The following is a 14,433-nucleotide window of genomic DNA, read 5'->3' on the forward strand; positions in this document are numbered from 1 at the left end:
ATCTTTGCACTTGGTGTTAACTGATTTTATGATTATTTGCCACCCAGAGTCACTTCTCTGACTGAACAAATGAAAGAACAAATGAATAAAATACATACATAAAAGTGAACTTGTTCTAGCAACAATACCCATGTTCAATATACCTGGCAGTCAATTTAAACATTGGACTGGTTTTAAAAAATAGTCAGACCCTGAAACAATGCCAATGTTTTATACGCCACTGGATGCAGGGGGAAAAAAAAATAAAATAGGTATTCTAAAATGTATTATAGGTTTCCTGGGCTTCTTATGAAAACTAACAGTAAATGTGCACATTCCTGATCAAGCAAAGCTGTGTGCACCTGCTTCAGTGAGCAAATTTATGCTCAGCCTGACTCTGTGAAGCATGGCTCATTTTCTTCTATCAATGCTCCACAGCAGTTTCCTTGGGGCAGGGGAAAAAAGACAGCACTCCTGTATCTTAACAGAGTATGATGATGTGCGATCAGAGACACTGCACACAAAATATTATTGTGCTGCAATGGAATGGATTTAAGTCCCATGAACAAGAATGGGAAAAGTCCACTGAATTCCCTGCCAGTTGCTCTAAAATAGTTCCTGGGCAAGCAAGGAAACCAAAGCAACAATTTGCAGAATTGGGCGAACATTTAAAAAGGGCATTCAGTCTTCCTGACTAGTCATTGATACTGCTAAAATCTTGACAATACCAAAAATAAGCAGAAGAATGCTCTAATCCAGGAGTGTCAAACTCGATTTCATTGAGGGCCACATCAGGGTTGTGTTTGACCTCGGGGGCTGGGGTAGGCATGACCAGGGTGGACATGGCCAGCTTGACATCACTTGTGTCTGGACACCTCTGGGGGCCCGAGTGCTCTGCCAGTGAAAACAGGCTCCTGAGCTCCATTTTCACCCACAACGGCCTTTTGCAATCCTCTGTCGGTGAAAACAGAGCTCTGTTTTCAAAGGCAGAGGGCTGCAGGAGGCTGTCACAGTTGAAAACACAGCCTGGTAGGACTGTGTGTGGCCCTTCCAAGCTCCGTTTTTGCTGGCAGGGGCACCACGGGCCAGTCCTTCGTTATTTCCATGGCAACCCTGAGGGCCTTGAGTTTAACACCCCTGCTCTAATCCTTATTCTTCTTTGGATTTATTTTCTAAATAATTGTGAAATACCGTGACAGAATTTTACTGAACAACAACACAAAAAAACCAGTGAAAGGGATTAACTAATATTCTAAGGCTTTCCAGTTGCACCCCAGAGCATCACATACCTTCATGCGTGCAATCATCCGATTGATTTCTTCAATATTTCCAACAGTAACTATATTGGACTTTAGCATCTGGTCGATCAATGCCAACCAGTCAGCCAATTCTGTTGTAGTCTGATCCAAATCAGCAGGTGTCGAGATTTCCAAATGATGCTGAGTTTGTGCCACATTTTCTGAGGCAGAAGACCCAAGCACTGTTGTTTGGTGAACAGGGAAACCTAAACAACCAACATAATTGAATTGATATTTCAACTTGTACTTATTATCTAGAATTTATTTACATTGGAAAAGCAAAATACCACAATCCCTCTTGTAGTTCCTATTAGTCCTCTTGTACCTCTATTCTACACTAACCATTTAAAACTGTCAGGATTTTACTGTTAAGAGATAGGATTCTGAAAATAGCTTCTTTCCATATGTCTAAATAGTCACCAATTCATCATTTAATCTAACCTCTAGATACATAACTAGAAAGATTGCTGCTGTCATTTTTTTGCAAAATCTCAAATCTTTGACAGCTTGGTGAGGTGAGAGAAATTCACTCTCTGATTACCACATTCAAAACAGTTCTGAAACATTCAAACACAAGTCAGCAGTAAGCTGTCAGTGAGGGTAAATTCACAACCTGCTGCTCTTCTTAATTTACTATGGGGGGGGGGATAAATTAAAACGTTCATTTTGCAGTCAAAGAACCGCCATTGATTTTCATAAGCGACATTTACTTCCTGATTCTCTAAATCATATAAATGAAAAAACACCCAAGTGCTAATTTTCAAAAAGTGCAACTACAAACTATTTTCTCTTGTTAAGCGAATACATTACAAGTGCATTTTTCAAAATACATTTTATGCTCTTTTAAAGTAAAAGTATCATTTTTCTTCAAAATCAAAATAAACAGACATCTGCTTCTTTATCTACTTTAAGTTTTACTAAGATGACAAAAATATACCTAAATGTTTCTCCAAAGAGGTAATTTTCTGCTTAAGACTTACCAGAGGACTTTGGCACAAGATGCTGCTGATGAACATCCCCCTCCAGTTCTCTCAATCTGGTGGGTGCTTCCTTGAACACCTAGTGTTGTGTGTGGGGAAAATAACTTTTATATTCTAAAGATTATGGGTATTGTTGTACAATATTAGGCAACTACAGAAAATTGTGGGCAGGACAATTAATATTTCACTAATCAGCCTACAGAAGATCAAGGGATTTGCAATTGGTCCTGAAAAGGTTTGGGAGATCTTTGGAAGCTCTACAGGTCCCTTAATATGGCATCAATCATTGACACTATTTTCTTCTGCGGTTAAGTACTTTAATGGCTTAATGAACTTCATGGAGTTTATTAGATTTAAAGGGAAATTCCCAAAACAAATACTCTTCCTGAAATTTTGATGCGTTGGATTTATATCACACCTTTCCTCCAGGAACACAAAGTTGCTTACATGATATTTTCCCTTCATGTTATCCCAAAAATGATAACCAGAATAATACAGCTTACAACCTGTCACAATACCTTTAATATCATCAAACAGCAACATCTGCAAATCTCAGGTCTCTGGAAAGGACTTGATAGCTGGATAAACAATGCCAAATATGTGTAAACGTCTGGGTGACTGTATGCCCAACCAACATACAATTGTTGGTAGATTGGACAATGAGAATAATTGGTCACAAATCACTCTATGAGCTTCTACAGCCATGAGTAGATTAGAATTTGGATTTCCTCAGTCCTCCACCAACACCATAAATACTGTATCCTAGCAATGCTCATATCTGCTTCAATCTTCCTTTCCCTCTAAGCTTACTACACCATATTTTACCATATGCTAAAGTATTATTCTAGGATATATTTTGGGCCGTGATCATTTGTTTCATTACATGAGCCTAAGAACTTTTACGTTACTCAACAGTGTGATGAAATAAATGACTTTCAACAAGAACATCTCCCAAAATGAAAAAGCAGACAAAAAAGCCATATAATATAATCCTGCTGTTTTCTTGTGAACCACCTAGAGCATGGGTGTCAAACTCGATTGTGTCACATGACATATCGTGACATGTCATGAAGATTTTTGCCTTTGCGGAGCTGGGGGGCGTGGCCTGCACGTGATGCATCCAGCCCGCAGGCTGCCAGTTTAACAGCCTGGCCTAAAGTCATTAACATTGGGCAGTGTTAAATTGAATAAAATAAATACACTGCAATACTACTTCAAAATGCAGGTGAGACTTATGTATCTGAATGCTTGCACTAATAAAAAGATGCTCCATAAGCAGCAAAGCTGACTACCAGATGATGACTACTTCAGAGCTTTTTTCCTATGCCTGTTAGGTTTTCATTTTTCCTGCAAGGGAACTAGGGCAATATTCAGTCTTATAGCAATGCCAAAGTTTTATGGGTGTGGCTCTGAATAGTTGTTGAAGGAGAGAAAGGCGGCTTTGGAAACTGAAATTTCAGCTGAACTTCAAAGGACTGTTGAAGAAACTTAATATAAAAACTGAACACTGTGGAAATATACAATAATACAATACAATAAATAATTCTCAAAGATAGGTCCATTTGAACATATACATGGTGCTGTACACCAATGTACTATTATTGCCGTAAATTTAAAGCAATGAAAAATTTACTAAGAATTTTAACACTAACTTTATCTAATAAGTTATCCAATTCTGTCCCATAGTCATGACTATCTTGCATGAACACAACTAAAGGAACAATATTGAATGCACGCAGATTAAAATGTATACCTTCTTCCATTTAATATTCAGGGTCTTCAGTCTATTAGCAATATTGTCTCTTTCCTGAGGCCCAATGCTTGTATTTGAAAGTACCTCTGCTTCTTTTCTATTTAGCCAGTTAAGTTTCTCTCCTTGTATATCCATTTCCTTAATCAGACCCTAAATGAGTAAAGACAGTGTCACTCATTCATTAACAATTGGTTATCTCTTATAATCAGGGCAGTAATATACTTCAAACTCTAAGAGCACAAAAAAAATTGCATTAAGTGGTTTTGACGATAAAAATCCAAAGAAGAATTTATTCTGAAGCAAGTTCCAGATTCTATGGCTGCAAAAATGTAAGTAACCAATATTTGGTGTTGTGAACAGATTACAAATAAACCATAATTTTATTAATCATAACACATGACATTAAGCTAAACAGAAAAATATATAGTTTAACAAGTATATGGAAATCATATTTATATATGAAACTTACAGATTATACTTTTTCATCCAGTGGTACCAACAGACACTTTGAGTAGTCCTAAATATTATCCAACAACAATGAAAAGGAACATGATACAATAAATAAAATGCTTAATATTTTTAACGTTACTTGCCATTAATTCTTGTAAATTCTCTTCAAGACTGATTGCAGGCTTCTCATCCAGGGAATTTTCTACATTTTCCACCCAGCAACTAATTTCTTCTAGTTTTCTTGTGAAATCTATTAACTGCTGATTTTTTCCTTTCAGTCTGAACAAAAACCCAAGGTAGAATATGAAACAAAATCACTATAAATATTGAAATAAATATAAAAGCAAAATATTCCTTCTATAGCTTACTAAGCATCTTGGAAATGATATATTACAATATTAAAAACAAGACTGAATGAACCAGATGCCTTAATGACGCAAATTCATATTGATTCCATTTCTTATCCAGAAAGTCTTCAAATGTAGGCTTTAAGTCTTTAAAATACTTTTTTCTCAGCAATACTTAGCAGTCTTATGAAAACATCGACTTAATACCCTGATAGAAAAATTCAACGAATTGACACATAACTTTCCATTAGATTAAGAAAATGTATGAAAACTATTTTTTCACCACATTATAAAAAAGATGTTGAGACTCTAGGAAAAGTACAGAGAACCACAACCAGGATGATTAGGGGACTGGAGACTAAAACATATGAAGAGCGGTTACAGGAACTGGGCTTGGCTTGGCTAGCCTAGTAAAGAGAAGGACCAGGGGAGACATGATAGCAGTCTTCCAATATTTGAGGGGCTGCCACAGGGAGGAAGGGGTCAAGCTATTTTCTAAAGCACCCAAAGGCCAGACAAGGAATAATGGATGGAAACTGAACAAGGAGATTTAACCTGGAAATAAGGAGAAACTTTCTGACAGTGAGAACAATCAACCAATGGAACAGCTTGCCCTCGGAAGTTGTGGAGTGCCATCACTTGAGACTTTCAAGAAGAGATTGGACTGCCATTTGTCAGAAATGGTGTAGGGTTGGACTAGGTGACGTATAAGGTCCCTTCCAACTCTGATTATCTGTATCTGTAAAGATTTTTTTTTCATCTTGCCTTTAATATAAATAACTCAACGTAGCAAGCATACCTAGTATTTCTTCCTTCTCCTATTTTCCCTGCAACATTACCCTGTGAGGTAAATTGGGCTGAGAAAGAGTGACTGGCCTTCAGTCACTTAGGCTTTCATGCCTAAGACGGAACTAGAACTCAAGTTTCCTGGTACCAGCCTGGTGTCTTGACCATTATTACACCACACTGGCTCTAAACTGATTAATATTAATATTACTGTATGAATATGACAATGTATAGGAGAAATTGACTTTATAGTAGGGATCATTTAGGTTTTGAGGAAGAAATAGTTTTGAATGCCAATGCTTTCCAGCATACTTGTGTTAACATTTTATGTTAATGCAAAATCTGTTTTTACTTGGATTTTATTCATTTTGGATAGAAGACTTCTTCAAAATTATTAACCACCTGCCTACTAAGAAGCACTCAGAAATTTCCAACAATTTCAGAATATTCTTTCTTCAGTTGAAACATCAAAGTAAACAAAAAAATCATGTAAATTAATAATTCAGATTCCAAAGCAGGGAAAACATGAAATAAATGCATGTTATATTATATAGAATATTAATGTAGCTTGAGTACATGATGTATGATATATGATTGATATATATATGATATATATCATTATTATATCATATATATCATTATATTTAAATAAATCACATTTAGAAACCACCCATCTCCTTTACACAGTAAATCTGGAGATTGCATAGAATAATAACAGCTATGAAGCTGTTTTAGGGAACTGCCTTAGAAAATCTTTTAGAATAAAGATATGAGAAGATATTGTGGATTTTCTTGGTGAAAACCCACAATGGCATTCCAAATTTTAAAGAAATTTATCTCCTCTGCTACTAAGATATCCTCAAATCATAAGGGGTCTGGTTACCTCTGTTGCCTTTCCATGACTTCAGCATTGATGTTTTTCCAGTGTTTATACAGCCCAGCTAGTTTTTCTTTCAGGAAGTTTCCATCCGTATTGGAAAGTTTCTGGATTATTTCCTCTCCTGTTCTATTCAGTGTTGAGAAACTGAGTTTATGGCTGCTGATTCCCTCTTCAAGTTCCTGTTGAAAATGTATATATATATACATACAGTCCCCTATGCATCATGCCCAGCCACATACTTTGGACAGACCAATAGAAGAATAAGTACCCGCCTGGATGAACACAAAAATGCAGTAAAAAATCTGGAACACACTTCCTCACTAGTCCAACACATGAAAGCCACAGGTCATAGCATCAACTTCAATGGCACCAAAACCCTAGCCGCTAGAGAAAAGCCCAGCCACAGAATTATCAGAGAAGCCATAGAGATTGAAAAAAGACCTGAAAGCATGAATAGAAGAGATGATTCCACCAGACTGTCAATTATTTGGAAGCCTGCATTCACAAACAAAAAAAATCTCCACACCACAAGCCAGCCAAACACCTGGGCACAAACAGATCCCCCCAGATACCTCCAGCTCAAACACACCCCAACCAGGCACCCAGATGAAACCTAGCTTCCTAACAAATGATAGCCGTCCATTTACTCGGAGCCAAGTTGCACTAAAAGCCTCCAATACAGGAACACAATGTTGCCAGCCAATCAAGACAAAAAAAGCCCCAAAACAGACAGAAAATATTAGAAACACCAATCACGCAGAACACAGCAAACTCCAAGACCAATGAACACAGACCAAGACTCCCAACCAATCAGGATGAAAAAAAAACCATTCTGGCACAGCAGTAGGCTAGCCCCAAATTTAAAACTGAAACAACTGTAAAAGTCTGACTCACAGACGAACACAATACAGAAGCCTGATGATGGCAGATGAGATTCTGCCGAAAGGTTGCTACAACTTTAAAAGCACAACTATAATGACGTGGGAAAATACCCGAACAAAGCTGAATACCATGTATGTATGTATGTATGTATGTATGTATGTATGTATGTATGCATGTATGTATGTATCGGTTTCAGTTTTGACCCAGAATATCTATATCAGATGTTATCTCTGCTGCAAGAAGATGGATTTGTGACAACTGCTGTTCGTGCATCTGGATTGGACTTCCTTTTTCCTGATCTATGTGAGGCTGCTTTTAAAAAAAAAACCTGAGAAGTATTATCTACTACTAGTAAAGACCATTAGTTTGGAGCCCATGTATCTCTTTCTGCAAAGGGCTACCTATTTGCTTCTAAACTTTGCCCAACATGCTCTATCTCAGGGGTATCAAACGTGTGTTGTCATGTTGTCATCACGTGACGTATTTTTCCCCTTTGCTAAAACGGGGATGGGAGTGGCCAGCACATGACGCATCTAGACTGTGAGCTGCAAGTTTGACACCCCTGCTATATCTTCTCTTCAATATTCTCAGCGACTTGAGTTTCTGATATTGCAAAGACTTTCTCCTTTATCACAAACATGCTCCCCCTCTCATTCACACAGACTTAACCTCCGTAAAATAAAGTCCTGCCCTCAGCTTCATATGAGGAAAAAGATACAATTGTCTCTACTAGGAGCAAGACTTTCTCAGCAGCAGATGTAATGCCTCCTCTAGAACAACAGGTCTGAAACCCTACTAGTAAGTGTGTTTAATATAGCACCCCTCTCCAAATGAAACTAAAGCACTGGCTTCTAACTTTTTTCAATTCACTATATTTGTTTCATCAACAACTTTGGAAACTATGCAAATAATTCCTCAATACAATTCATGTAGGTTGACTTTATGTTTTAATAGGGCTAAGCATTGCATTCAGGCAAAATCTTATGGCACAACCTTTGGGGCATAACAGTGGCCCCTTTGATTTACTGGCAGTCTCAACAGAAGTGTTATCAATGTAATATATGCACAAACCTTTGAAGCATCCACACTGGGCTACGAAGGCAGCACCAATGCCTTTTGCAAAGCAGTCTTTTAATTGCTTTGTACAACTCCCAGCTGCCAACATTACAAAAGCTGACAATTGCCACTTTCTTCTGTGACAAGAGTAGAATTAAAGGCTCTAACTAGAGTGCTGGGCTTAATACACAGTAATACACAGTAATCAGTTACCTGCTGGTGTATCCTGGCTTTTTCTATATCCAGGCTGCCATCTGGAGCATGGGCTTCAGCCAGCAACCCTTCTGCTTCTGTTAGCCACTGTGAGAGATCATTTAGATCACAATGGAACTGTCTCCACTCCTCTATAGACTTATCAAAACTACTAAATGGAATAAGAAGAACAGAAGAAAAAATGAGGAAGGTAAAAAAATAAGGAAGTAAAACAAGATAATTTTGCACTACAGAATACATACATAGTAAGACTGCAAAATAGAATGTGTATGCAAGTGAGTGTGTGAACATATGTAGAAGACAACAGATGCAATCTTGGCAAATAGTTTATTTTGGCTTATTCGTGTTGAAAACAAAGATATTTAAAGCCCAACTTTAAATAAAGGAAGCACTATTCACACTTTTGATCCATCCATTTATAATTTCTATCATTTCAACTCATAAAGAAACAGAAAGAGAGTGCACAGGCATACAGGCAACTTACAAAATTTAATTCCTATTTAAAATCAGTTTGTCTATACTTTGAAGCAAACGTACCCAGATTAATTATAACTCTGGGACACATGAATCACAATAAACTAGTTCTATTAGCTGGAACTCCAGGAAAAAGAATCAATTTTACAGACTTAGCCATAGAGTTGGTCCTCATTCATTCCTCATATAGCCAAATTTCAGAGGAAACCAAGTTGCTGAATATGTGAGTGTATGAATATTCATGTAGCACACTTTTTTTCCAAGTGGAAGCCAAACATGAGACATAAACTTCTTAAGGTCACTGGTGCCATTTGCCAGATTTACAAGCAAAGAGTAACAAGCTAAAATTAAATGATGGTTCTAATAAGCACCAAGAACAGATACTATCCTTCTTCAGAGAGTAAGCCTTCCACTATGCCAAGCATACTAATCAACAGAATGTTTCAGTGTGTCTTCTATCACTCTTTTCCAGGAAACAAAATGAAAGGCCCACAACTAAATCCAACAGACATTTCATCTGTCTCCATAGGATCTAAAAGAAATATTCTTATCAGTGCTATCTGATAAGGCAAGCTACTCAAAAGTTCCACTACAATGTTTCATCCATCCTACTACAAAATATAAACATGTTTTTCCTCTTCTTCTTCCACCTCCTCCTATTATTTTAGGTTAGGTGTACTGCTCAGCCAACCATCAGCAGAAACTGTTTCAGCACTTGGATGGTTTCCTTTTTCATTTGGGGGAAGGCCTTTCCTTCGTAAGAATTTCTAGTGAAGATGGTAAGAATGTGAGCATAACAACTCCAGTATTTACTCCATCCATCCCCCCTACTTATGCTTCATAAGCAACACTGTGAAGTAGACCATCATTCCATCATTCATTCCAGGGGCACCACTTTATGAGTCATGACTGTCCATCACTTGGCAGAAAAAGGGAAAGGAAGGACAGGAAAAAGAGTCCTTCCTGATATTATCTGTCAATTAAGGAGAGGAAACAGAGCAATTGGATAGGAGGAAAGTGAACAACCTGTAACAAACTGCAGGAAAGTCTTAAGGGTCTCTTGCCTAGAGACACCTAATTGTTCCACTGCTCCATGGGTGAAAGAGACATTACAATTTTCAGGTCATTACAGCTGAAAAAAGTGTTTTTTTCCTCAACAAAATCTGCAACAAAATCTTCCCAATGAGGAAAAATAGGAGGACATTTATATTCCACATAGTAAACCATAGCTTTCTATGTCATTATTTAGAGATATATTGTTATTCCCAGTTGTGAGATAGAACTACAATTGAACCAAACTGTTTTTGTATCCAAGTTGACAGGAGAATTCTTCCATATTACAAAAGACTTATTCATACAAGTCTTGGCTTTAAAATCTTGGCTTTAAAGAAGCCTACTTACTTTTAAGTACAATGCAAAATAAGATACATTATTTATGAGATTCAAGAACTGCCTTGAATCAGCTAGGAAATCTGGTTGTTATATTTCACCAATTGACTATGAAGTTTAATTTCTCTTTTAAAATGGGAAGGTTTGCCTACATCATTGTTAATTTAATAAGATCATTTGAGTTTCCAAATGAATGATGGAGCTTCAAATATAGTCATGGCACAAATGTCTGCAAATACCGAGGAAGAATTTTTTTCTAATGCCTGCAGTGCACAAAGAGCAAATACAAAACTCTTTTTGAAAACAAGTTCAAATGATGATGCTAGGGACTGATGCAATTCTACAGGTGCAGTCTTTAAAACTATAGGGAACAAGGATGAAAATGCAATGAAAAGAGTGTACATGACATTTGCGCAGATTCCTATATTCTCGTGAATTAATTGGCCTACATTCTTGTGACTTAAAAGAAATCCCAGTAAACAGAGGTCTCAGCTAGCTACAATTTATCTTTAAAAAAAATCATCAAATGCTAAAAGAAACAGAAATGTCTAAGATGCAGCAACTGGTTTGCTTTGTAATTTGCAGAGAAAAAGAGATTGAGAACAAAAGAGTCAAGTTTTTCTCCATTCCATGCTTTTCATATAGTTAAGAACATGATGGTGCCACTTTAATTTTCATTTTTAATTTAATACATAGTTTCCTTACACCACCTAAATTAATATTTCTTGGTTCCCTGCCTGATAGTTTGCATAGTCGTTTGCTAAGCAACTTTGGCAAATAAACAATATTTTATAAATAATATTTTAAAATGTTACCTATTTACATCCAAACTTATCACAGCTGGTTTATACTGCAGAGACAGTAGAGCTACAAAATGGCTACTACCTGATTTAGTCTCTTCTCTGCCTAACTCATCACATTTCCTTGGTGAAAAACTGTAAGTACAAAATATAGACAGTCCTTTTACTTACCATTTGCGATCATTGTACAATCTGTTAATTCGATCCCATTCTGCATTAAGCTGGGTTAGTGAATCTTCTATTTGAACAGCTTCAGGTCCAGATGCCTCTAGTGTAACATCAGGTTGTTTTTCATGAATAACAGCAATCTGATCCTCTAATTTATCCAACATATCTTTTATATTCTGTAATACAGTAAAACAAAAATACCAGGCAAAATTAGCATCCACTCAAAGATAACGGCCAGCTGGAAAAATAGAGCCTGATTAGATGGCAACAAACATCAGTATATAAGTATATTTACATCTTTCATCATTTGACTCATGGCTTAGAATGATGCACGCATATGCATGCAGTATAAATGGTTTACTTTGGCTCAGCACGATGTCTGAAGGCATCCATTACAGCTCAACATTATAAGCAAACTAGACCATTAAGGCTTGCTCAAGAAACAAAAACAACGATGGTCTTAGTAACTTTGGAAGCCAAACCATGTCTCCCAGATTAGGGAGTACATAATATAATATACAGTATATGTGTGTGGATTTTGTTTGATCTGGCCCAATACAACTTTCTAATAACATACTTCACAATGGTCTTTATCTAATTTTTTCCCATTCCTTTTCAAACTTCTCCACTGCTTTTTAAAATGATCCAGTGTTTAGTTTATTAAATGAATTGTTTTATATGTCCTGAATCTAACAAGTGATAGGATTGGTGATGATTCTAGAAAAATTAGACCCAGGTGCCTATAAATCAAGACATATCCAAGACAGAACCCATTGTTTTCAAGTCAGAAAGCATCTTGAGATATACCGCCATGCACTGGAGTTAAAACATTTATTGAGAAGAATGTTAATGCTCTCTTATATTTTGAATTGTAATATTAGATTTCAGGTTCTAGTACCTTTAATGAATCTTCTTGGATAGAAAAGTCTTCATAGATTGCTGAATGAAGTTCTGGAGCATTTAGCAAGAGCTCAGCATCAGCTATAACCAGCAAAATCTTGTTAATTTCAACCAGGTATTCTGCAGGGAATGGAGATTCCCTGGTCATTGATGACTGAGACCCTTGAATCCTTTGTGGAGTTGCCTAAAGCAAAATAAACTTCAGTTAACTAATTCTTTAAAACTAACCTCATTATAAAAATACAAGAAAGGTTCATTTATTTGCATTTCCATTATATTCTAACTTTACAATTTAATGCTATTTTTTATTAAATAATTCTTCAGATGATGCTCTATTATAATTAAAAGGAAGTCTTTCCACTATGACTAAATCAGGTGTTCTCCTGAATTAATTCCTCGTATCCTTTTGCTTAGCTTTCAACTATATGCCACATAAATTACTAGATAAGCAAGTATATAATAGGGTAAAACAATATTCTAATCAAACAATGATATCCTTTTCTAATTAAGTAGTTCCAATTGCATTAAAAAGGGAAAGGATTATCTCTCCCTACACACTTTATTCTCCTGAAATATATATATATCCACATTCTGATAATCTTTAGTTAATACAAAAATATACACTTCAAGATCTATTGTAATATTACTTACACCCAGAGGTTTCTTTCATTAACCAGGTACCTGAACCATAATTTCACAAAATTACTTTTCATAATAGTACAGTTATTGTAAAACAAGGAGCTACTGGTATAATCTCACTTGTAACTCCACCCAGTGTATATGAACCAATTACTTACTGCATATTTATGAGGAAGATAACTCATGAAGCCTATTATTTAGGGCCCCAAAAGAACACTGTATATTTGGAAATACTACTACAGTAAATCAGTGGCTTTTCTTAAGTTATAGAGTCTAATAAATTGATATAAAATTAAACTAAATATATTTCACAAATGTTCTCAACAGTATCAAATAAAAATGTCCATTCTCATTTAAATGCGTAACAATATGATTACATAGGGAAAACCAAAACGACATGCACCAAATACCTTTGGAGTATGTCTTACATTTAATTTAATTTTATTAAAATATTACATTTTCATGATGAAGCTAATGAAACCTCATTGATCAATGTACTTTTGGTATGCATTGTTCAAAATTTGCATGTGATTCCAAGTATCAATCCTCTGCCTGAAAACATCTAGCAAATGTAGAAAGTTGTGATTGATCAGTGATAGCAAAAAAAAAAAAAAGAAGTACTTCAGAGATCAACACTTTAAGGCTTAAGCTTATGCCAAGGAACTCTATCTGCATAACTATCCTGTCTTCCCATCACCTCCCCATTCCAAGCTCTTTAAATAATATATCAGTCAAGCTACTTCATGCTTCTGACACATGAAATAGGTTGCAGTTCATTAAAGCTTATGCCTTAAATAACATTGTTAGTTCAAAAGCTGCTACCAGACTCTGCCCAGGTTTTGACTAGCAAATGTTAGTTTAAATTTTTATTTCCATTTTTATTTCCATTTTTATTTCCATTTTGCACTTTTGATTGTTTCCAAGGGGGCAAATATATAATTAAAACTTTATCATCCTCTGTTTCCAGGCTAATTCAGTGATACTTGAAAATAAGCAAATCATATACCAATGTCACCAACACTGTGATTCACCAGTGGTCTATCCAATCAATCGCTTCTTTGGTTATCAGAACAAACTGGAGATGTAATATTATGGGGCTCTTACCAGAAGAGCTACTAACAAAAGAATTAGATCTCAAATGAAGCGCACTGAAAGATGGCTCCCGCAGACCTACAAGGGCCCTTCCAACTCTGATTATCTGTTATCTTTTAAGCATGGCATGGCTATATCTCCTTATATAGTGTGATTTCTGAAGAGCCATGTTTTATAACATTAGACCATTATCTGAGAGATATAAGTTTTAAATTATGTTAAACATTTAATTGTAAATTTGGATGCCTAGATGCTAGTGATAAAACAATAATGGATGCTAATCTCCATGGCTTCCAAGGGCATCTGGCTAATTACTGTGGGAAATATAACATTGGAGGTGACGGCTC

General features: G+C 36.1%; 1 protein-coding gene across 7 annotated transcripts in view; it reads right to left on the reverse strand.

Annotated features, from left to right (window-relative positions):
- UTRN (utrophin) overlaps nucleotides 1-14,433 on the reverse strand; it is a 353,724-nt gene that overhangs the window by 210,254 nt on the left and 129,037 nt on the right. For 6 of the 7 annotated variants that reach the window (XM_087939884.1, XM_087939867.1, XM_087939871.1 and 3 more), the window contains exons 41-48: nucleotides 12,354-12,539; nucleotides 11,459-11,631; nucleotides 8,625-8,775; nucleotides 6,477-6,652; nucleotides 4,604-4,739; nucleotides 4,011-4,160; nucleotides 2,258-2,336; nucleotides 1,269-1,483 (exon numbers count right to left, since the gene is read on the reverse strand). In XM_087939884.1, coding sequence (XP_087796010.1) covers nucleotides 1,269-1,483; nucleotides 2,258-2,336; nucleotides 4,011-4,160; nucleotides 4,604-4,739; nucleotides 6,477-6,652; nucleotides 8,625-8,775; nucleotides 11,459-11,631; nucleotides 12,354-12,539 — 1,266 coding nt within the window. The remainder of the gene's footprint in view (nucleotides 1-1,268; nucleotides 1,484-2,257; nucleotides 2,337-4,010; nucleotides 4,161-4,603; nucleotides 4,740-6,476; nucleotides 6,653-8,624; nucleotides 8,776-11,458; nucleotides 11,632-12,353; nucleotides 12,540-14,433) is intronic. The other variant, XM_087939877.1, reaches the window with a different exon arrangement.

This window comes from Pseudonaja textilis, chromosome 1 (assembly GCF_049901715.1).
Source record: "Pseudonaja textilis isolate UNSWEBS1 chromosome 1, rPseTex1.2, whole genome shotgun sequence".
Lineage (NCBI taxonomy): Eukaryota > Metazoa > Chordata > Lepidosauria > Squamata > Elapidae > Pseudonaja > Pseudonaja textilis.